Source organism: Furipterus horrens, unplaced genomic scaffold (assembly GCF_987537825.1).
Source record: "Furipterus horrens unplaced genomic scaffold, mFurHor1.1.pri manual_scaffold_9, whole genome shotgun sequence".
NCBI lineage: Eukaryota > Metazoa > Chordata > Mammalia > Chiroptera > Furipteridae > Furipterus > Furipterus horrens.
Window position 1 is genome coordinate 31,558,807 of NW_028327179.1, and position 23,128 is coordinate 31,581,934.

At 39.4% G+C, this 23,128-nt stretch overlaps 1 protein-coding gene across 1 annotated transcript; it reads left to right on the top strand.

Moving 5' to 3' along the window:
* Positions 1-11,820: 11,820 nt before the first annotated feature.
* TFPI2 (tissue factor pathway inhibitor 2) lies at positions 11,821-16,181 on the top strand. The gene is made up of 5 exons (XM_090287849.1): positions 11,821-12,125; positions 12,340-12,522; positions 13,405-13,584; positions 15,025-15,195; positions 15,551-16,181. Exons 1-5 carry the CDS (start codon positions 12,038-12,040, stop codon positions 15,631-15,633), a joined length of 705 nt encoding a protein of 234 aa, XP_090143975.1. The 5' UTR covers positions 11,821-12,037; the 3' UTR covers positions 15,634-16,181.
* Positions 16,182-23,128: the final 6,947 nt, after the last annotated feature.

A 23,128-nucleotide genomic window follows, 5' to 3' on the forward strand; every position in this document is an offset into this window, starting at 1 on the left:
GTGTCTAGAGAAGGGTTCTCTGAGATCATGCTAATTGAAGGAAGACCTGAAGGAGAGGAAGGAATGGGCCATGTCTGTAACTAAGAGAGAATGTGGTAGGAAACAATAAGTGAAAAGGGAGTGGTGAGCCAGTGTGAATACGAAGAGCCAGGGGGATATTGGGGTGGGGGGAAGTATCAGTGACCATGGAGATCTTGCAGGCCATTGTAAAGACTCTGGCTTTACTCTGAGTGACTTAGGGAATGCTGGAGGGTTTCAAGTAATAGAAAGACATCTCCATAAATAGACTTACATCTTTTAGTGGCATTACTCTGGCAGCTATTTAGAGAGTAGACCATGGAGGGCAAGGGTGGAAGCAGAGAAGAGACAATTTTGATCATTAAGAAGAGACATGATGGTGGCCAGCACCAGGGTAACAGGAGTGGAAGGAGGTGGGGCAGGTGCTAAGATTCTAAATATATTTTGAAAGTAGTGAAAATAGGATGCTCTGAGAAATGAGAGATGTAGAATGAAAAAAGAAAGGACGAAGCCAAAATAATTCTAATGATTTGAGCCTGAAGAAGTGAAAGAAGGAATATGCTACTTTTGAGATTGGGAAGACTAGGAAGTGGGGTCCCAAGTGAGATGTCTTAAATTTCACATGAATGTGTAGTCTGGACTTTAGAGGAGAGGCCAGAGTTTAGGAGAGCCACAAGAACAGATGAGAACAACCAGAGTAAATAGGAAGGAAGAAAAAGCAAAGGAGTAGACACTGGAGCATTCTAAAATTAGGAAGATGAGAAGAAAAAGCAAAGTAGAGTGAGTTGACTGTGATTGTTGCAGAGAGAACCCAGCTACAGGTTCCATTAGTCCCATCTGGGGTCGCCAAAACTGTTACAGAGAGAAAAGGGGTTCTTTCACGTGGCGCCTTGGTGTAAAACCCAACAACTAGTGTTGAGGAAAACAGGTCTTTATTTACAATATTCCAACCTGGGGAGGGCAGTGAGCACTTCAGCTCAGAGCCCTGTTCTGCCACGGGACCCAGCACTTCCCTTGCTCCCTAAAAGGCTAGAAGCCAAAAACATTCCCAGAAGTTCCCCATCCCTTATCTGTCAGCTCTGTCCTTCAGGATCTGGGTACGATGTCATCAGCTTCCGTATAACAGTCCAGGAAAACATGTGCCATGTTGCACTGGATCACGCATGGTTCTCTCTTTCTGTCCTTTTCAAAGCTGCATGGAGTTCTCCCTTTCCTGCAAACCATGTGGATCTTCTCTCCTCCTCTCTCTAAAATGGTTGCCACCTTATTTTTAAATCCTGTGATGCAGTGGGCATGGTAACTGGTTCTGACCATTCACAGAAACTTGCACGGGCCCTGTATGCTCTTTCTGCACCATTCCATGGTCAAAACCCCTCCCATCTCCTTGGGGCCTTGGAAGAACCAAACCATTTGCATAACTAAGACACTAGCTACTAGCCATAGCCATGAAAAGGCATCTTAAAAGCTGTTCCCTTTTCCCCATCCCCCAACCCACAGGCTCTGGGGATTTTTGGAGAACCCTACTCTGTAACATGATGAGGATTAAATGAAATTATGTTAGGTAACAACTTTTGAGCATGTACTGTGTGTCAGACACTGCCAAACACATGTATGCAATGCCTCTATTATTTTATATTATGTATCTACTCTTTCCTTTCATCCTTCTGCTTGGGCCAATAAAAGGATAACAGATAACAAGCATTCATTCATTCAGCAAATACTTATTGAGTAACTACCATGGACCAGGCATTCTTTCAATAGCCAGGGGTTGCAGCAGAAGACAAAATCAGATTTCTCATTTTTTACTGTGTCCATACTCCATCACTATATAAATCATGCTTTCCAGTTGAGCCCCCAACCCCCCCACCCTGGTCACATAAAAGATAATTTGTATTTTTGGATTTTCTCTAATCAAATTGACCACACATTTTATCATATTTGGTCTTTGAAAGCCAGTTGCTTTTGTATCTCTTGCTATTTTATTACATGAATACCATTCTCTCTTAACTTGTTTTTATTAAGGTATAGGTGACTTCGGAGATTCAAATATATTCTGTAACTCATTTTCTTCCCAAGAGTAACTCTGTTTTTCTGTTTCTACTGAGCAAATTAGGTTCTCAAGATGTTGGAAAAGAAGAGGAGTAGTGGTAATAATAAGTAATTTGTTGATTCCGCAGACATATTTGAGATTCTACTTTTCAGGTCTTACATTCAACACGGGGATGCAATGATAAATATGAAAGGTAAGTTCCCTGCCATCACAGAATTTATATATAATAGTGAGAGGATCAGACAAGTAAAATAAAACTAGTAAACATAGAGATTTCATATGACAAATGCTCTAATGATAGTTTGTAAAACAGTACAGTCATAAGAAGTGACTGAAGTGTGGAGCATGTCATACAGACTCAGTAGAGGTACTGCCAGTGAAACCAAGACCCAACTACCAAGGAGACAGTGAAGGTCAGAAGGTGAGCATTTCATGCAGGCAGAAGGGATAAGCAGAGGGAACTGCTCATGCAAAAGACCTGAGGTGGAAATGATGGAAGACTCAAATGTTGGAAAATTTTTGTTTCGAGTAACAGCTAATGAGCTTAGTAATCAATGTATGTAAAACACTGTTATTTCAGGAACTGGAGGTATGACCCACCTTGATTCCAGGAACCCATAAGCTGTTCCACCTTTGTGCCTCAGGGGGACTGCAAGCAATCAAGACGGTATCTGAGCCATTGTACTCCAGGGTGACTGTGGCCCAGGACACAAAGACCACAGCCCAAGGCACAGGGACCACTGCCCAGGACACAGATGAAGGGACACTGCAGCTTTTATCCAATTAACCTTTTCCTTGAATTCCAACCCTCTTATCTACTCTTTTCCTTATAAAAGGGCCCATTTTATACCAGAATTTAAGGCAGTCTGTTAGGGTACAAACCCGTGTCTTCTCAGATCACCAACCATCTGAATAAAGCGCCCATAAAGATTCAATCCCTGTCTCTGCTTATTGGGTCTGGTAGCTGACAGGCAGCACAAGCACCAGCTTTTCTGGTTTCAGAAACAAACATTCTGTCACAGGAAAACAGAAAATTCAGTGTAACTTGAGTAGAGTAAGACCAGGGAGAGTGATGGGATGGGTTCAATAAGGGAGGTAGGGGTCAGATCACAGAGAGTCAGAATGAGTGACCTTGCGTGGTGAGGAATAGAATGAGGAGCTAATGGAGGGTTTTAATTTTATTTTGGAGGAGTCAGGTGGTGTGATATGTTCTGATGTGTGAAAAATACTTTACTGTATGGGGGAAGAAAAAAAGGAAACTGGGAGTGTTGGTAAGAATCTAATGTAATGGTCTACTTTAAAAACAGATAGAGTTGAACTGTATCAGTGGCCTTGGATATAAAGAGATACAGTGTCAATGAAAGAAATGTCCAAACCTCTATGAATTTTTATAAGTTTATTTGAGTCAAACTGTTACAGAGTGAACCTGGTTACAGGTTCCATTAGTCCCATCTGGGGTCGCCAAAACTGTTATAGAGAGAAAGGGGGTTCTTTCACATGGTGCCTTGGTGTAAAACCCAACAACTAATATTAAGGAAAACAGGTATTTATTTACAATATTCCAACCTGGGGAGGGCAGTGAGCACTTCAGCTCAGAATCCTGTTCTCCCATGGGACCCAGCACTTCTTCTGCTCCCCAAAAGGCTAGAAGCCAAAAATATTCCCAGAAGTTCCCCATCCCTTATCTGTCAGCTCTGTCCTTCAGGATCTGGGGTACAATGTCATCAGCCTCCATATAACAGGAAAACATGTGCTTTGCCCTTTCAAAGCCACATGATATTCTCCCTTTCAAAGCAGCATAGAGTTCTCTCTTTCCTTTCCAAGCTGCATGGAGTTCTCCTCTGCCCTCCTTGCAAACCACCTGGATCTCTTCTCTTATTCAGGCCTCAGAAGAACCAAAGCCATTTGCATAACTGAGACACTAGCTACTAGCCATAGTCATGCAAAGGCTTCTTAAAAGTTGTTCCCTTCTCCCCATCCCCCAACCCACATGCTCCAGGGATTTTGGGGGACCCCCACTCCATAACAAAACTGATGACAATTGCTGGGAAGGAAACCCTCAATAGACTTAAAAATGCCCCTGAAAATGGCAGTTTTGCACCTTATTTTTACATTATAATCAAAAGAGGAGGTGTAAGTGGTTAACGTGAAATCCACTGGTGATAGATTCGAGAGGCAGGAGAAAGTAAAATGAAAACTTCTGGGACTGGGCAAAAAGTAAAATGATAGACATATACTTTTTTTACATAGGTGGGTACAGGATAGTTATCAGTCAAAATTAACATAATAACAATAAGAATGAGGAGTTTGTGGTCTTTTGCTTCAGTGCAGTGATTGTGCCCCAGGGGTTAGAAAAAAAGGAAGTTACCTTGACATTTCAAAGGTACGTTATCATACCTGCAAAAAGACAATAGACAGGCTCAATTAAGGTGAAGATTGACTTTTGTCAGGGAAGATCCTAGCCTCCGACAAGATTATCTGCCATAAACTGTTCTTAGTTAAAACGTTTTAATTTCAGACCATTCTATGTGGTTACTTTAGGTCTCCCAAGTTTGTAAGACCACCATGCAAGCCCCCCCTGAGCTTGTTAGTCTTAGTTTGTGGCCCCTTTCTGTTCATAACAGAAAGATTAAAAATGTAATTTGGAGGTAGAATCAACAGGAATATTGATAGATTGGACAATGAAAAAATGGGGGGTATTAAGAGTGATTCCAAAGTTTTTGGCTTAAGAATCTAAGTAGAAGCATCTTTTACAGAAAGGAGAAAGACTGAGGTATATGAATAAATGTTCAAATTAGGGCATATAATGTTTGAAATGCCTATTAGACATCCAAGTGGAGATGCTGAATAGACATAAGTGTTTGGAATTCAGGGGTGAGATTAAGAATACAACTACATATATGTATATGTGTATGGGTGTGTGTGTGTGTAAGGTTTACATGTATGTATACTTAAAATCACACAAGAAGAGAGTATAGTTAGAGAAAAGTTCCCAAGGTTGAGCTTTGAGTTTCCCCGACCTTTAAAGGGCAGGCAGAGGAGAAGAACAGATTGATAAAGTAGTAATCAACCAAGTAGAGGAAAATCAGAAGAATGTGGCATAAAGATTATAGAAAAGCATTTCAAGAATGAGGAAGCATTTGAAATGGTTAAATACTCTGAGAGCTTAGAGAGAATGTAGTTGGGAAATGTGGTCTTGGGTGACCGTAGGGCAAACTGCTTTGGGGATTGTATATATTGAGAGGTCCAGTAAGATATGGCAACATGATGAATTGCCCTTGACAAGAGCACTTCCTGTTCTTCCTCTTCCCAATAAGGAAGTTTAATTGGTGTGAAATGTGGAAAAAAAGAAACACAAGGAAGTGGAGACAGATAGTGAAAATAACATTTCTGATAAGCTTCATGGAAAAAGAAGCAGTTAAATGTGGCCTTAACAGGAAAGAAATGTAGACTCCATTATGAATGTTAAGTTTGAGATGAAAAAAAATTAGAGATATATCACTCTAAAGAGAAACTATTAAAACCTGGGTGATGAAGAATAAGAGAGGGACAGAGCTGTTGTTGTGATGGAGTGAGAAAGATCTTGAAAAGGCCAGAGGAGAAAGGAGCAAGAGAAGTAGCCAAAGGGTTCCCTTCTGGAAGAGGGCACGACTTCCATTGTAAACGCAAGGAAGATAGAAAATACTGAGATTCAGTTGGTCAGTAGGAATGATGGGGCACTCAAATGTTGAAAAATTTTAGTTTCAGGTAACAGCTAATAGGCTTAATAATCAATGTATGTAGAAAGCTATTGTTTCAGGAACTGGAGGTATGACCCACCTTGGCTCCAGGTAACCATAAGCTGTCCCACCTTTGTGCCTCAGAAGGCCTGTAAGCAATCAAGACGGTATCTGAGCCATTGTGCTCCAGGGAGAGAAGACCACTGCCCAGGACACAAAGACCACCACCCAGGGCACAAGGACCACTGCCCAGGACGCAGATGCAGGAACCCTGCAGCTTTCATTAGATTAACCTTTTCCCTGAATTTCAAACCCCTTACCTACTATTCTTCTCCTTATAAAAAGGGTCCTTTTAAAATAGAATTAAAGATAGTATGTTAGGGTACAAACCCACTGTCTTTTCAGATTGCTGACCATCTGAATAAAGCTCCCGTAAAGATTCAATCCCTGTCTCTGCTTATTGGGTCTCCGAGATGACAGGCAGCCCGAACACTAGCTTTTCTGATTTCAGGAACAAGTCTTCCTTCTCTGGTATAGTTTGGGATACCCAGCTCAGGACAGTGTACTCAACTCTCCTCTAATACAGACCTGTCAGTTCAACTCCATTTCCCCCTCAGCTAATAGTAAAGAGAGGAAAAAATAATGAGAGGCCTAAGGGAAGCGTGCCCCTTTCAAACTACAGCTATTGCCTCTTCCTGCTGCTGGAAGACAGGTTGTTCCTCTTGTGTGATTTAACATACAGAAACTTTTCCATGTAAAGCTAGAATAAATGAACATTTGCAGGGCTTATGATTTAAGTAATGTATAAGTAACATGAGTTTGGGGGTAGAGTATAAAAAAAGACGATTTTTCCAAGAAAAGGTGTCTTTATACTTTGAAAGGTCAGGGTCCATCTCTTTCTGCTAAATATAACCCTGAAAATAAGGACGTTAGTATTTAACTCCCTCAATCCTCTAATCTTATTATCAACTTGGGCAGATGTCTTTTGTAGAGCGGTATAGGAATAGCAACAGGTTTAAATTGCAGCTACCTGTTTGTTCTCAATGGTAAACTTTATGTTTGAGTGAAAAAGAAATCTGAGATAGAGCTGTCCAGGAAAACACAGTAAGTGAGCCCAGGGAATCCGGATACAGACCACCTGTGCTAGATGTATAGCTTTGGCCAAAGTCACATGTCAATCTAGAGAGCTTCAGCTTCTTCATTGGCAGAGTGGGCAGAATCAAGTACCTCCCTCAGGTGGTTGTTGTGGGGGAATTTAATGAGCTAAAGACTGTGAAATAAAATTCAAACTCTCAATAAACATTATATTCATTACTCAGTTACTGCTATTGAAGTGCCCACATGGTATGCAGGAATTAGGGAAAATTTTTTCTTCCTTTTCCCATTCTTGACATGCCACTCTTCTGTGGATTGAATTCTGGGTAAGTGGCAAGGCTGCACTGTGCAGGACAGGTCTTGGATTAATAATTCAAAATTTGTCTCAACCTTCAGGGTGCCCTACATAGTTAAATATGCAACAACCTGGGCAAGAGAAAAATGGCCAGCACCCTAAGTAAGCAGGACATTCAAGGGAACGTAGATCTAGGAAGAGGAGAAAGGGGGTTTCAGAGAGTCTGACCTCCTGTGGAAACAATGCTTTGCTAGAACCACAGCTCTTAAAAGAACCAACCAAAGCAACTAGCTGATGAAGGAATGAGTCCCTGTGTCCCACAGGCATTGAAGATGTAATGTTAGATATGTTTGTGTGGATGGGCTTTTAATTTGAACTGTTGCTTAAATTGTATTTATTTCCTCCTCTGTGGTCCCATAGAACCTGATAATATTTTTAATATTTCACTAAGGACATCATATTGCAACTGGGTTATATCATGTTCCTATGTTTACCCTATTATGTTATGAAATTCCTAGAACAGATACCTAGCGCAGATTTTGGCACATTGTAAATATTTAATCTGCTTCTTTTTTAAACAGGCAAAAGAATGACTGTGGTAAGAGCCACATTATACACTCCGTTACCTTATTCTTCCTAGGAAAAACGAGAATAATAAAATTAGGTGTAGGGAACATCTCATCCTTCTATGTGGCACCAACTTACTATATAATAACACTCACAAATGCACTCTGAGTCAGACAGAGGGCGCGTTAGAGTAAACATTTCCTACATGGCCCAACTTGCTAGAAAAATGCCTAGTTAGTGAAGCAGTTGCCTAAACTTTAACAAAACCCTCATGATCCCTAATCTCTCCAAAGAGATTAACTGGCTTTCTTAGCAGATGTGTAAGCTCCTCATTGGTGCCAGCTGGACTCATTTCAGACTTTATTTTGACAGGACATAAACTAGCAGCAAGACTTTTTTTTTTTAAAGGAGTTATCAGTGTAACTACTTAAGTGACTATGTTTTATATAATATGGATCCCCAAATCACTGGGCTCATGAATTCTCCTCATTCACCCATGAGTTACCTCTCTCTAAGGTGTCTGATAGAGAGGAAGACCATCTGCCTCAATCTTTTTCTTAAACTCAAGGTTAGCTTCCAAGCCTGTAGAGCTCTCAATGGGTAGAACAACAATCTAAAGACTTAGTAATTCTAGGAGTTGAATGGATTCCAAATCAACTTTATGTCCATATGTTATGGGGCCCGGTGGTGGTGGGGGGATGGGAGAGCGTGTGTGAGAATGAAGAAGCAGGAATCTGACAGGGGCTTCTGAGCTCACTGTAGCCTTTGTGTGTTTTAATTCTATACTCTAAAGTCTCGATAGAATAGAGCACAGGTCTGGATGTATTAGAAAGAATATAAAGCTAAGTATTAAGAACTTGAGTTCTAGTCTGAGCTTGCCAACAACTAAGGTAAGTAAGCATGACCAGACATTTTATCTTGCTAGGTCTCAATTTTGTAACTTTGTAAAATAAAAATACTGGAATAGATGGTATTTATAGTTCCTTTTGTCATTCTAATTATAAGAACTCCATGCCTTATTTTACAGAACTCTGAACTATTTTGAGTCTCTGTCTTTAGCTGCAACCACTCGAGCTGTCACTTGGTATAGCTATGACAAATCAATCTGAGTGATTGTTCTTTCCAGTTCCTTCCAGCCTTGCATTTCCTGTTGACTTTGGATAAAGGAATTGCTGTCCTCAGCTATGTCATAACCTTTGGTTTAGACACTGGTTTAAGGGGATAGAAGTACAATGACATCCCTGTGGAGGCTGATTGTGGAGGTCATGTGGCTCCTTCCACACGGACCTGAAAATAAATTCAGTAACCTAAAGTAGTCCTAGGAAATTTAGATTTCCCCTTATATTGGAAGATATTTTTTCATGGATATTAAAAAACTCAAGTGATTTGCAATAAGTGGACAGATTTCCTTTCTAATAACCTGGCATGATAATCTCAAACTTCTATCTACCCTTCGTTCAATTTTTCTTCTTCCCTATCCTCGCTCTGTACTCTCGGAGGTGTTAAAGATACACCCTGTTTAGCATAGAACAAGAGAAGGAAACTAACATTTCTAGAATACCTCTGGACATGATTTCGACCTGTGTCTACAGACTTCACCATAAGGGGGTGAAAAGCCTGGATTTGGGGGCCCTTCCCATCAACCCTTCTCCTTCCCCTCCATGTATCTACATGCAGCAGGCCTGAATAGACTGAATATTCCTACTCTGGCTGAGAGGACCCTGAAACTCGTTTCTCCAGAAGAGACCATCACAAAGTGATGTCTGATTGTGTGGCTCCTTCTAGGCGGACAGGTGGTCTCTGAGTTCAGCAAAAGAGAAGAGCTGATGGGAGCCAAGTCATAGATATCAGTCCTACAGGGACAGTTTGTGTAGCTGTTTCCTGATTGTGGTTGATGCCTAGGCACAGTGGGAACTGGGACGTGAGATGATCCAGGTGGATTCTGCACCCGTGCGTGAGGAGCCGGAACACATCTCTTGGAGGGCCTAGGTACTTTCCCTTTAATCCTCATAACACACTTCTCAGGTACAATCATTATAATCATTTTACAAATAAGAAAATGGAGGCTCAGAGAGATTATATAACTGGTCCAAACGAGCAAGGAATAAAATCCAGGTCTCCTCTGATTCTTAAATTGACTTTCGTATTACATCATACCATTTACCAAAATAATCTGCCCTAATTCAAAAGATTTCTCATTTTACACGAAGCAAAAGATACTCACAAAAGGCCAGTAGCTAAAAACAAACAACAGAAGTGACAATAGTCAATGCTGAATGAAAAGTTTGACTCAGACTCAGTCCAATTAATTTCAGTCCATTTGGAAAATACATCTAATCATCTTCAGGAGAATGGAAATAAGTAAATTTAATTAACTTTTCTCCTGAACATGATCCTAGCTAAATATTTGGTAAAAACTTCCCTCTCCTAGTAATATATGGGAGGTACTGGGAAGGTCTAATCTGATTCTCCTATGAATGTGTCTTTCTAAAACCAGCTGGCTATCTGTGCTAGAGCCAGCTTACATGGGCTCTGACAAACTGATTGTTGAAATTGGCCATAGTGGGAGAGCATTTGCACCATGGAAATCAGTACACTGTACAAACCAGCCCCATTCTTCTACCTGGAGAGCTGGTTGTTAAACATTTGTATCTGTCATTCTTAACCATAGATATCTAGTCTGACAGCATAAATGACACTGAGTATTTCCAGACCAGCCTAATTTCCCTAGGAATGTAATCTATGCCATGACCTCAGGACAGTTGAAAATGGCAGAAGAGTCTATAGTATGCAAAATAACCCAAACTATCAACCCACTGTGAACATAGGGATTCTCAGAAACTTAGAAGAGAAATCCTGTAAATTCTCTCTCATATCCTCAGAATCCAGGAATAAGTCTCTTGAGAATGTTGAATAGAACAGGCAGAAAAAGAGGGAAAAAAAGAGGAGGAAGAGAAGTCACATTCATCAAGAGAACTCATTAAAATGTTCTCCAAAAATATCTTTAATTTTTCACGTAAAATCCCAGAGTAGATGATTTGTTTTGTGCGAATAAAAACAAAAATTCAGGTTAATATGCCAAAGGAGCAATAAACTTTAATAGATGCACTAACATTGTATGGGGAGGGGCTGATCTGATCAAAGCTCCACAATCCCCCAAGGCCACTTATCTTTGGACTTTTATGTTCCTGCTCAAAATACGTAGCTACAACTCTTACACGTGCCTGGTGGGGTTCTAAAATGGTATAATTATTTTCAGAAAACTGTTTGGCGGGTTCTAATTTTTCTAAATATTTTACCCAAGAGTGGTACAAGTTGTATGCACACATGAAGCAGCTTTATTCATAATAATCCCAAGCTAGAAACAACACAAATGTCCAGTAACATCTGTGGTATAATCATAAATTGGAAGGCTCCTCAACATTTACAAGGAACCAACTATACAACAAATGGGTGTCTTAAAAACAATAGTGGAACAAAAGTACAAAACAGTACTTACTGTATGATTTTACTTTCATGAGATTCAAGAACAGGCAATAGCAATCTATGGTGATCGGAAGGGTGGTTGCCTCTGGCCTAAGGATGGAAAGGGTCTGATAGAATGTTCTGGGGTGAGGGAAGTGTTCTAATTTTTGACTGGAGTGGTGATTACAAGGGTATACAGAGCTCTGAAAAATTCTTGAAACTGTCCACTTAAGATATATCATCAGCCTTTTATTAAATGTTAAGTGGACCTCGATTGAAATATGTATGTATAATTGCATAAATGTAAATACATACACATATACTTAAAATTTCTAACCTAAAGGATGTATCACAATGAGCCTCAACCCAATGAATTTCAGACTTTCCGCCCTTCAAATGCGTGGACTTCGTGTTTTCAAAACGTAGATTCAGCTCCAGGGTGATGCTACCAAGTTGGAACCTTACGCAATTATTTCCTCTAGTTTCCCGACTTCCCATCACTGACACAGAACGCTCCCCTTGGTCATTCCTGCTGGCCTCAAGAGAAAGTTGGGGTGGCGAGTTCAACTTGGAGGGGAATTCCTCTCCCCAGCACACGCTTGCCAGGGTCGGGACAGCAGCGGGATCACAGCCTTCGGCGTGAATCAGCCTCCCCGCGCTCCGCACAGGCACGCCCCGCCCCGTCCGGGTGGACGCTCACCCTACATAAAGCAGACGCCCACCGCGAGCACCCAGGCCGCCCGCCCGGAGGCTGGACTCTGCGCACCCTTCTCCTGCCCAGAGCCTTCTGAGGACCTCTAGCCCGAGGGCCACTGGAACCTGGACACCATGGACCCTACTTGTACCCTCGGGCTGTTGTTTCTGCAGTTACTCTTGATGGGAACAGCGCCTGGCGCTGCTGCTCAGGAGCCACTAGGTATCGCCCCAATGAGGCCCCCCTCTTCCTCTCGGCCCGGCGGCGGGGCGTCCCCCGCCTGCTTTCCCCAGGCCTGCGCTGCTGGAAAGGGCCCCAGCGCCCCAGCTTGTACTTTCTCTCTCTGTAGAGGCCCCTCTGCTCCCGGAAACCTCCCCCTCCCCGGGGATGCGGCTGCCCTCCTTCCCTCTCCGTGACGCCCCTGCTCCTCCCGTAGGAAACAACGCGGAGACCTGCCTCCTGCCCCCCGAGGTGGGGCCCTGCCGCGCCCGGATCCCCAGTTTTTACTACAGCAGGTACACGCAGAGCTGCCGTCAGTTCATGTATGGGGGCTGCGAGGGCAACGCCAACAACTTCGAGACTAGGGAGGCCTGCGAGGAAGCCTGCTGGAAGATAGAGAGTAAGTGGTCGCAAGCACACCAACCCCGGTGCGCGCCTGGCCCCCGAGGGCCCGGCAGTAACTCAGCTAACTGTCCAGGTCCCGTTTTCTACGGTATGTGGCCTTGGCCTGAATGTTCTCGAGTATTAAGCAAGGCTCACTGGTTTTCAGTTTCCCGAAAGTCCTCACAAGTTTGCAGCACGTTCGTTTTCTGTCTCCTAACTGCCTGTGCAGACTTAGGGGAAGATGTCACATTAGGGCCAAAAAACGCAAGGATTTAATGTATTAGGTGCAGCGTAAGTGCTCTTCTGTACTTATCATTAGTTTTAAACCTATAGTTTTACTCCGTCTTGAGAACACCTATTCCTCGTGTCAATTACCTATCTATCTAAAATACTTTTAGTGCACTTTATTATCTAACTGTGATTTAGCTAACCATAACCTTACCTTTGTTTCCTCATAACCAAACATGCCTTTGTGAGTATAGGGATATAGTGGAGGTTTCCAATCCTGTTTCCTATCTTCTTTTAATCATGTTAATTATACCTCTCAAGGACTGGAACAGAACATGGGGCTTTGCCATTCAAGGGGCTGAGCCAGGGGGAAATACATATTCCTGTGAATAAGTTATTGAACTTCATTTGTAGAACACCCTGAGGAAATGGTCTTTCTGCTGAATTTGAAAGATCACAGCTCAGTTAGGTCCCGAGATACTGGTTTAAAAAGAAGCTAATTAACTGGATTAATAGAGTCTTTTGGAGATTTATTATTCCAGCACTAAATATGATGTTGTTTCTTGACACCACCACCCCCCCGCAGTTTTTTTCTGAAAATACAGTAAAGTTTTGAAAGTAATACTAAGAAGGTTAATATTTTAATTGCTTTTTGTCCTCCTTTTCCTAGAAGTTCCCAAAATCTGCCGTTTGGATGTCAGTGACGGGCAGTGTGGGAAGCCCAGAGGAGACTATTTCTTCAATCTAAGTTCCATGACATGTGAAAAATTCATGTCTGGTGGGTGTCCCCGCAGTGGGAACCAGTTCCCAGATGAAGCTACTTGCAAGGACTTCTGTTCACCAAGGAAACGTAAGCACTAGTTTTAGGGTGTTTCCGTTTCATTTCTTTATTAAGACTTTAAGGTGAAAAAATTAATTTGATGTGAAATTCACACTGTTTGTGTTGTTGTGATTTCATATATAGTATGATAGCAATCTTCACATTATTATCCTGTGAAGGAGTATTATTATTCCCATTTTTACCTCTGAGAGTACAAGCTGGAAGTTAATGACTTGCCATGTTCTCCGGGCTGGCAAACCACAAAACCATGATTCCAGTTTTTGCATCCAGCTCTGCATTGTTTCTTTAGAAATAGTTCTCATCTATTCAATTTGCATGTAAAATTACAGTATGTATTCATTAATGAATGCTGTGATGTCAGGTTTGCATGGACTCCATTGTATACATGAAGTAGAGGAATGTAGATAGACATAAGATGGTGAAACTTGAAAATTTCTTTCTCAAGTTTTTGGTCAGAGCTCTGTATCCTTTAGTAATCACAAATTGCAGAGCATAAAGAGATCTCTATTCCTCTTTACTCTCTTCCCCATTAAATTTTTTTTTATTTATCGATTTTAGGGAGAGAGAGGGGAAGGGAGAGAGAGTGTAAGAGGAACATTGATTTGTTGTTCCACTTATTTATGCATTCATTGATTACTTGTTGTATGTGCCCTGACCAGGGATTGAACCCACAATCTTTGTGTATCAGGATAATGCTCCAACCAACTGAGCTATCTGGTCAGGGCTCTCTCCTTTCCATTTTTTTTTTATTTTATCTACAACCCCCCTTTCCATTCCCCCACCCCCACCCACACATAGTCCTTAAAATGATGGGTTACTTGGGCAGTATTTAATATTTGTAGAGAGAGATAATACAGGCGTTTTCCCTAGGCACAGCAGAGATACATATACATAGGTAAGTAAATTCAGCAAAGGAAAACTTGCCTTGGGAGAGACTTCGATAAAGCTCTACAGCTATAATACTGTGTTGAATATGCAAAATTTTGGTATTTTTTAAGTTGTTTCTATAAATGTAAATGTTCCACTGGCTACCTGGTACTTAGATAGATACATGTATTCTTGATTAATAATGGAAGGAGAGCTGATAAAAACATTGAAAATAAAACTATCAATAAAAAAGTTTACAAAGTATGTCATATATTATCACTTCAAACGTAGCCCATTTTTACCTGACCATATCTGTTTTGGGGGGTTTAATTTCATTCACATGATACAAGGACATAGCTTCAGAAGAAATTCTGTTCAGTTTATCAACATGTGAGATTAACAAAACACACCATGTAAAGCTTTCTTGAAATTTGAGGCACTCTTTTTAAATGGTTTAAAGTGGTATCTTAGATTCACTGTGAAACTTCTATGGGATCATATCTCCTTCAGTTACTTCAGTAAACACCAGTTTATTAATTTTGGTATTACTGCATTTCTAATTTTATTTTCTTTCTCATAAAGGTCCATCATATTGCTACAGTCCAAAAGATGGGGGACTATGCTCTGCTAATGTGACACGCTATCATTTTAATCCAAGACACAAAACCTGTGAGGCCTTCACCTATACTGGCTGCGGGGGGAATGACAATAACTTTGTTAGCATGGAGGACTGCAAACGTGTTTGTGTGAAAGGTAGTGCATTTTTCTTATTCCATATTTAAACTAATTTTATAAATCATAAGCGAAATTATAGTTTATGTATTCATTTTACCAATAGCATATTGCCATTCCTAGACTACTTCTACATAAATAGCACTTTAGTACTGATCAGTTTTGTGAAAATGCTAATTCTGGCTAGCTACAATAGACAGTAGCTATATCCTTGTGTTTTAAAGGTAGAATGCTGTTAACTGAGTAGATAGTGAGTAAAATGGGCTTTATAATCATTAAAAAAGAAGATGAGGGCAGTTTGTAAGCATTTTGGAAATGGTGATTTATAGTGATTCTGCAGACTGATGAATGTTTATTTTTATTTTGTTGACTTTAGCCTTGGGAAAGAAAATAAAGAAGAAGATACCAAAGCTTTTCTTTCCTAATAGAAGATTGAAACTTCAGAAGAAGCGGTTATAACCTTTTTTGGGGGAGGGGGTTTCATCTTGTGAATGCTATTATTGCTTGATGGTGTATCTCAAGAATAATATGGACATATGAGTAAATAAATCATTAATGATTTATTCACTAGTTTTTGTGGATCAAAGTTTCTTTAAAATTTTTTTATACATAAATAGCTGCTAATCAAATGTGAATCTTTTTTTTTAAATTTACCATTTAACTATTTTGATGAAGTAGAATTCTTGTTCTGCATAAGATAAAGAAAGCAAATATGACTCACCCAGTTCTTGGGGTTGCTCTTCTGATTTCAGACAGTGATAGTAACTGAAAACATAAGACATTGGAATCACGTTCTTTTGACACATGATCATAAAAAGGACCAGCTAATACATTTTATTTTGCATTTAAAAGTTGGATTACATTTTAGGCCCAAGGTGACAAACTTGCAGATTTACCAATAGTTTCAAATATATTGTAAGTGCTATTATGTAGACATTGTTAACTTACTTCTGTTTCTGTTGTGTCATTTAAAAGATAATAAAACAAATTTTTGACTAAATTGAAAAGCTTGTAAATTTATTAAACTCAGAAATGTTCTCAGGGGAAAACATTGTCTCTATCCATCTATCCATCCATCCCCACTAGTATATATATGTTTATGTATACATATAGATACTGGCTTTTAATACTTTTCTTGTTACATTTCTTAAAATTTAATGGGTTAGAGACCTCTAAAGTTACAATTATTTATATTACACCAGAGACTATGCATAAATTTAATAATTTAAATTCCACTAATAAGTTATTCTTGATAAATACAGTTGCTCCAGTTAAAGTTTTCTCTTTGTAATTAAAAGATACTCTAAAGTTCCTATATTTTCTTAGTAAGATTAATGTTTAAAATTATGCCCCTGATGTAGAAAAACTATAAATGCATTTGCCCTTTGCTTGAACAATTCCTCTTTTAAAACTCTATCCCAAAGGTATTGTGACAAAAATATAAAATGGTATATGACTGAGGATATTCACTGACGTATTATTTGAAATAACTGAAAACTGGAAACAATCTAGATGGTTATCAATAGGGCATTGGTTGAAAAAATTATGAGTGAGAAATGATCAAAATATATACAGATATCATTTGATTCTCAGAATACATTAAGATTTTAGAACAATGTATAAACATACACAAATCATAGAAGATGTAATAAAAATCGGGGAGAGCAGAAACAGGATTAGACAGGTATGAAATAAAATTTATGTGACCATATCTTGCTATGTAGTTTTGATATTAGACCATGTAAGTATTTTACATAATTAAAAAATTAAATACAAAAAGAATAAAAAAGTATTCTCTCTAAAACTGGAAACAAACCAAAAGAACTGAAACCAAATGAATATCAAATAATGGCATAATGACACAAAGAATATATAATTATTTTCAGGGACTTTTAAAACGAGTATTTTGACTATATATCTTTTGGGGGATATACTCTGAAGAAATCTGAAATTGCATTTAGTAATCTTAGTTTTTAGTAACATTGATATTGTTAATTCTGAAACTATCATATATAGAATACTCTATTATGCTATATATTTTGTAAGAAAATATAAGTATTAACATTTCTTTAAAAGTCAAAATTTTCAGTGTAAAGAGAAAAAGATATAAATATAAAATAAAGAAATAAGAAACTACTTTTTAAGTTAAAATGGAAGAGTGGAAAACACTTTTCATTGGAAGGGTGAAAAATACATTTTTTGCAAAGGAAAATATAAATTTGGAGTTCGTGGTAATATTTGCAAAGTCCTTGAAGCAATGACAACCCAGTAGCAGTAAGTGGACCTACCATTTTATTTTAATGAAGATTATTTGAGCATCAGCCTGCAAACCAAGTGTTGCTGGTTTGATTCCCAGTCAGGGCACATGACTAGGTTGCACGCCAGGTCCCCGGTTGGGGACATGTGAGAGGCAACCGTACATTGATGTTTCTCTCCCTCTCTTTCTCCTTTCCCCTCTCTCTAGAAACAGATAAATAAAATAAAATAAAGTAACCTTGTTAAAAAGTAAATTAATTAAAAAAAAGATTATTTGATAAAGCTGTTGTAGGATATTCTGCTATCAAAGGGAAATTCCTCTTGGCCACAATCAGCTTGAAGACAAGTCTCTACTGTGGTGACATCAGAAACAGCCTGATTAAAAGGAATCTCTTGTTCTGGGACACCAAAAGACAAAAACCAAATGGGGTGGCTTTAAATAACACAGGCTTTTATTGAAAGAAAAATTACTCTGGACTTCCCCTCCTGCCTCCTTTTATGCACACGCATCATATGTTCAACCACAGAAACTGCAATGGAGCTTCCAAGTTTGCCTGGCTCACATACCTCCAAGAAAACATGCTATCTACCCCAGTCTTGTGGGCACTTAGCTACGTTCTCCAGTGAGGGGATGTTTGTCCCTGCATTGTAATAAACTGCAGCTGTGGTGCACCCAGAGGTAAGCTTCTGGCGTGTCCCAGGGAGTGCAGTGCAAAAATCAACATCAGGATGATGTCTACTGATCCTTCTTTGGGCTTCTTATGACCTTGTGGACTCTTATAGTAACAGGAACCTGTCTTTACAAGTTTTATGTTTCTAATAAAATATAGGCCTTGTGATAAATATAAGAAAAAATAGAAAAGTACAGAGTTGTGGCTTTAAAATATTTGTTGTCAACATATTGTTATAAACTTAGAGTTGGAGGCAAACAAATGTGGGAATCAGAATCATCCAGAATGATTTCTCCTCCCTTCACTCACCTGTTCAATTAGTCACGAAGTATATCAATTCAAGTCTATTCTGATCTTATCTTATTCTGGGGAAATTAAAATATTCTCCCAAGTTTCCTTCCTGTCTATGTCAGCTCTCTGTCCAATCATCCACACTGATGCCAGGGTAATATTTCTGAATAAAAATCTTATCAGGTTATTCCTCTGCTTAAAACTCTTTAGTGGTTTCCTATTGAATCTCCACATCACTATCCAAGACCCTAATGTGTCATTTAAGACTTCTTACAACTAGACCTTGACATTCTTCTCCGGATTCATCTGTCTCATGTCACCATCACTTATAACCTACAATTCAGTTACACAAAATCATGTTCAGTTTCCAAAGCATGTCATACTGTTTGATTGTTTATAATGTGTTTATCAAACTTGGTGCATGAGGGTCACATTTCAACATCTGGTTGGCTGGTTCAACACATGCATTAGTGATCTCTGGGGAGCTGGGCACCTTGCAGCTCCTGTGCCCCATGCCCAGCGGTTTGATTTAGTGAGTTTGTGTTTGTACTCAAAGGTGTTCATTATAATCAATGTCTACACATGAACAGGATGTACGCTTGCACCACACTTTTAAGGACTACTGTTTTATGCCTTAGCATAAGGAGTGTGTGTGGGGGGGTGTGTATGTGCGCACACATGCACATTTTTTTCCTCACTGCCACCCTAAGCAATGCTTTCTCACCTCTGCTTCTCCAACTTCCAAGTCTCTTCTCCCTCCCAAATCCTCCACAGGCCTTCATCTATCAGACCTCAGACTTCTGTTGGGGTAAAACCCTCTTTTTCTTGGGGTAACATTATATTTCAACAACTGCATAACCCCACAAACTCTTGTTTTTTGTTTTTTGTTTTTAATCTTGACACTATTTCCTCAATTGCATGTAAGCGTAAATTAAAATATAGTTTTGCCCTAGCTGTTAGAATGGATATTTTTATTAGATTTCTTTATTGTTCTGTACAGTCTTTGAAGGGTATGTGGAGAAATTACTATTTAAGTATCCAAATTATCATAGGGAAATTTGAAATTCCAAACATTATATCAAAACTAAAATAATATTTTAAGTTTTAAAAACCATAGATCAATTTTTCTTTGTTTTTAACCTATATTTCTTAATGAATACAGAATATAAATTATATGTTGACACTACCTTCTGAACCTAAGCTCTTTAACCCAAGAATGCATTTTTAACCTATGATACCTAGTATTTGATGCAAATGAAACTTTTATCAAAGACACAAATTGATATGGTCCTAAACTAGAGTTTTGTAGTTGAGACCAACTGTTACACCCTGAGACTAAAATAGAGGTTAATCTTATATTTTTTGCTTAGACCATTCTTTTGATATTTGATGCTGAAGAGGTCTGCCCTCTGTTCTTTGCCATTCTCTCCTGAAAAATTTTCACCTGAATCATAGCACAATAATTCTCATGACAGATATTCTACATTGCATTTTAAAGTTAATCGTTTGGGGTAACCTTTGTTGTAAAATGCATTTTTTAAACAGAGGATTTGTTCAGCTATAACTTTCAAAAATATATTCTCAGTCTTTTTCTTTTTTCTTATTTTTTAAAATTAAAACATTACTTTTCTTGACAAGTTTGGAATACAATGGAATTCATAGGACAACAGAAATAAGACAGTTCCATGACACCAGACATGTTGCAGCAGACATCTTCATCCTCATCCTCTCCCTCAGCACTGTCTCCTCCAATTTCCTCATAACCTTTCTCAAGGGCAGCCATGTTATCACGGGCCTCAGAAAACTCTCCTTCCCCATGCCCTCATGAAACACCAGTGGACAAAGGCATGCCTGGCATACATCAGGTAAAATTTGTGGTCCAGGCGAGCCCAGGCTTCAGCAACATTGTGCACACAGCTCATGGTACTTTGGCCAAGTCGCCACCAGGCATCACAATGGGAGGCTGGTAATTAACGTCAATTTTGAAGCCAGTGTGGCACCAGACCACAAACTGAATGGTACACTTGGTCTCGATGGTGGCAATGGCAGCTTTGACATCTTCGGGAACCACATCACCATAGTACAAGCTGCAAGCCATGAATTTACCATGGTGAGGGTCACGTTTCAACATCTGGTTGGCTGGCTTGAAGCATGCACTGGTGATCTCTGCTACAGAATACTGGTCATGGTAGGCTTTCTCAGCAGAGATGACAGGGCTTATGTGGCCAGTGGGAAATGGATGTGAGGACAGGGCACCAGGTTGGTCTGGAGTTCAGTCAGATCAACCTTCAGGGCTCCATCAAACCTGAGGGAAGCAGTGATGGAGGACACAATCTGGTTATTAAGGTGATTAAGATTAGTGTAGTTTGGGTGCCCAATATTGAGCTTTCTACTACAGATGTTATAGATGGCCTCATTGTCAACCATGAGGGCACAATCAAAGTGTTCCAGGATGGCATGGGTGGTGAGGATGGAGTTGCAGGGCTCAGCTACAGCTGTGGAAAACTGGGGCGCTGTGTAAAAGGAGAACTTCAGCTTAAACTTCTTACCATAATCAACAGAGACATTCTATCAGTAGGGAAGTGAACCCAGAACCAGTTCCCCCACCAAAGCTGTGGGAAATGAATAAGCCCTGAAGATTTGTGCACTGGTCCATCACTTTCCAAATTGGGTTCAAGATGAAGTCAATGATCTCTTTGCCAATGGTATAGTGCCCACAGACATAGTCATTGGTAGCATCTTCCTTGACTCTGATGAGTTGCTCATGGTGAAAGAGCTGGCAGTGGGTACCAGTGTGAACTCCATCAATGACTCTGAGCTACAGGTCTACAAACACTGCCCCAGGCACATGCTTGTCAGTGCCTGTCTTACTGAAGGTGTTGAAAGAGTCATCTCCCCTTCCAATTTTCTTGTCACTTGGCATTTATCTGGCCATTGGGCTAGATGCCATGTTCCAGGCATTAGAGCCCCCAGCAGGTGTTGCTGATCTGAAAATCAGATTGGCCAATGTGGATGGAGATGCACTCACACATAACTGAGACTCGCAGGGCTATGCAGCTGGAGGGTGACAAGAACCTCCCACTGATAGACTACCAAGAAGTCTGGGGGAAAAGTCTCTGTTTTTTTTCTGCTTCTTGACTATATTGCTGTTAGTTGGAATAATGATATATCACCGGTTTATTACCTGCTAAAAAGATATTTCAAATATAGTCTACAATTTAAGTAAACAAAGCTATTTACAACTTTTTAACAAATATTGCTATCTATAATAAAATGTGGTAAATGTTATTTTCTAAATCAAACTTTTGCATGCAAATGTCATTTCTCATAACTAATAATCTAGGCTAGCCTAATCTCAAGAATAAATGTTATGCTTCAAGGAGAAAATTATCTTTAAAATCAGGATATTTCTAAATTAATAAATCAATAGTCCTAAGATGTGTTAAAACACACATTTAACTACTAAAAGCCAGATATTTGCTCTTAAAAAAGAGAGAGAGAGAGAGAGAGAAATAGTTATTTCTGGCCTTTCTTTTCTAAGGAATTGTATTAATTTTTGTAATAATATCACAGCATTTTACTTTTCCTTAAAAGTAATTTATTTACTATTTGGATACATTTATTCTTCAACTTAATTTTAAAACCTGTTTTCTCAAGTAAAAATAATCCCATTCCATTAATTAGATTCATGTAATATATACACTTTAATTTATAAGAGAATTATTATCTCTAAAGTAAGTATCAATAACACAAAGAATACAGTTAGGGTCATATTTCTATCTTTATTTTCTCAAACCATATGATTTTTTTCTAGAGCCTATCTTCAAGACTTGGGAAGTTCTAATATCAACCTATGAGAGTTTGTTGGCTTCACTTGGATAGTTTTAGATTATTGAAAGCTGGGAGGCTTCTTCAGTCACAAATGACAGCTCTAGACATTCAATTTAGAGTCAAGGAGAAGTCTCCTCTGTGTCCATGTTCCCTACTTGTCCTTTTATGGAACAGGATGTACTATCAGCAGTCATCTGCACCTCTGCTTTGCTTCTCTGTGTGGCTAAAAAGGTCGTTTTGTTCAGGGACTTGTCCAAATCAACTGATCCTACAAAGGAACGTAGGCTAACATGGAATCCATATTCTGTTTGCTAATGTTGGTGCCAAGGGTAGTCCTCACTCAGGCACAACCAGCCCTTATCACCTCACCCCCAGCCACCTTCTTCTGAAGGTGTTCTTGAGAGGTGCTGTCTCTGAAGGGAATCAGACATGCTTTAATCAGCATATCTGGAACCCTTGCCCTTTGAGTCAGTAATTACTCAGCATCCCATTCTTTATTTATTAAGCTATATAGAAATTAAAGGCTGACAAATAGTTAGGTCCAACATTCTAAGGAGAATTGCTATAAATCCATGCATTTCACTCCTTTCTAGAGATGGCACCCTAAAATCCTACCCATTTCCTTCAAAGACGAGCTATCTTTACTGTCTTAAAGATGAAGAAAGGAGTGAAACACACATGCTGTCACCTCTCTCATAGAACATCATTAACAGGATAACAACACACACAAAAAAATCATTCCTTGATACATCGTTATTTATTTATATGTTTTATATTTAAAGTAACTTTTCTTTTTTTAAGTTTTGCTGCTTTTGTTAGTGGAACTGTTTTATAAATCAGACGTCGGCGGCGGCGGCAGCCGTCCGTCTCGAGAGACGATGGTGTAGCTTCTTAAGAGTCTATCT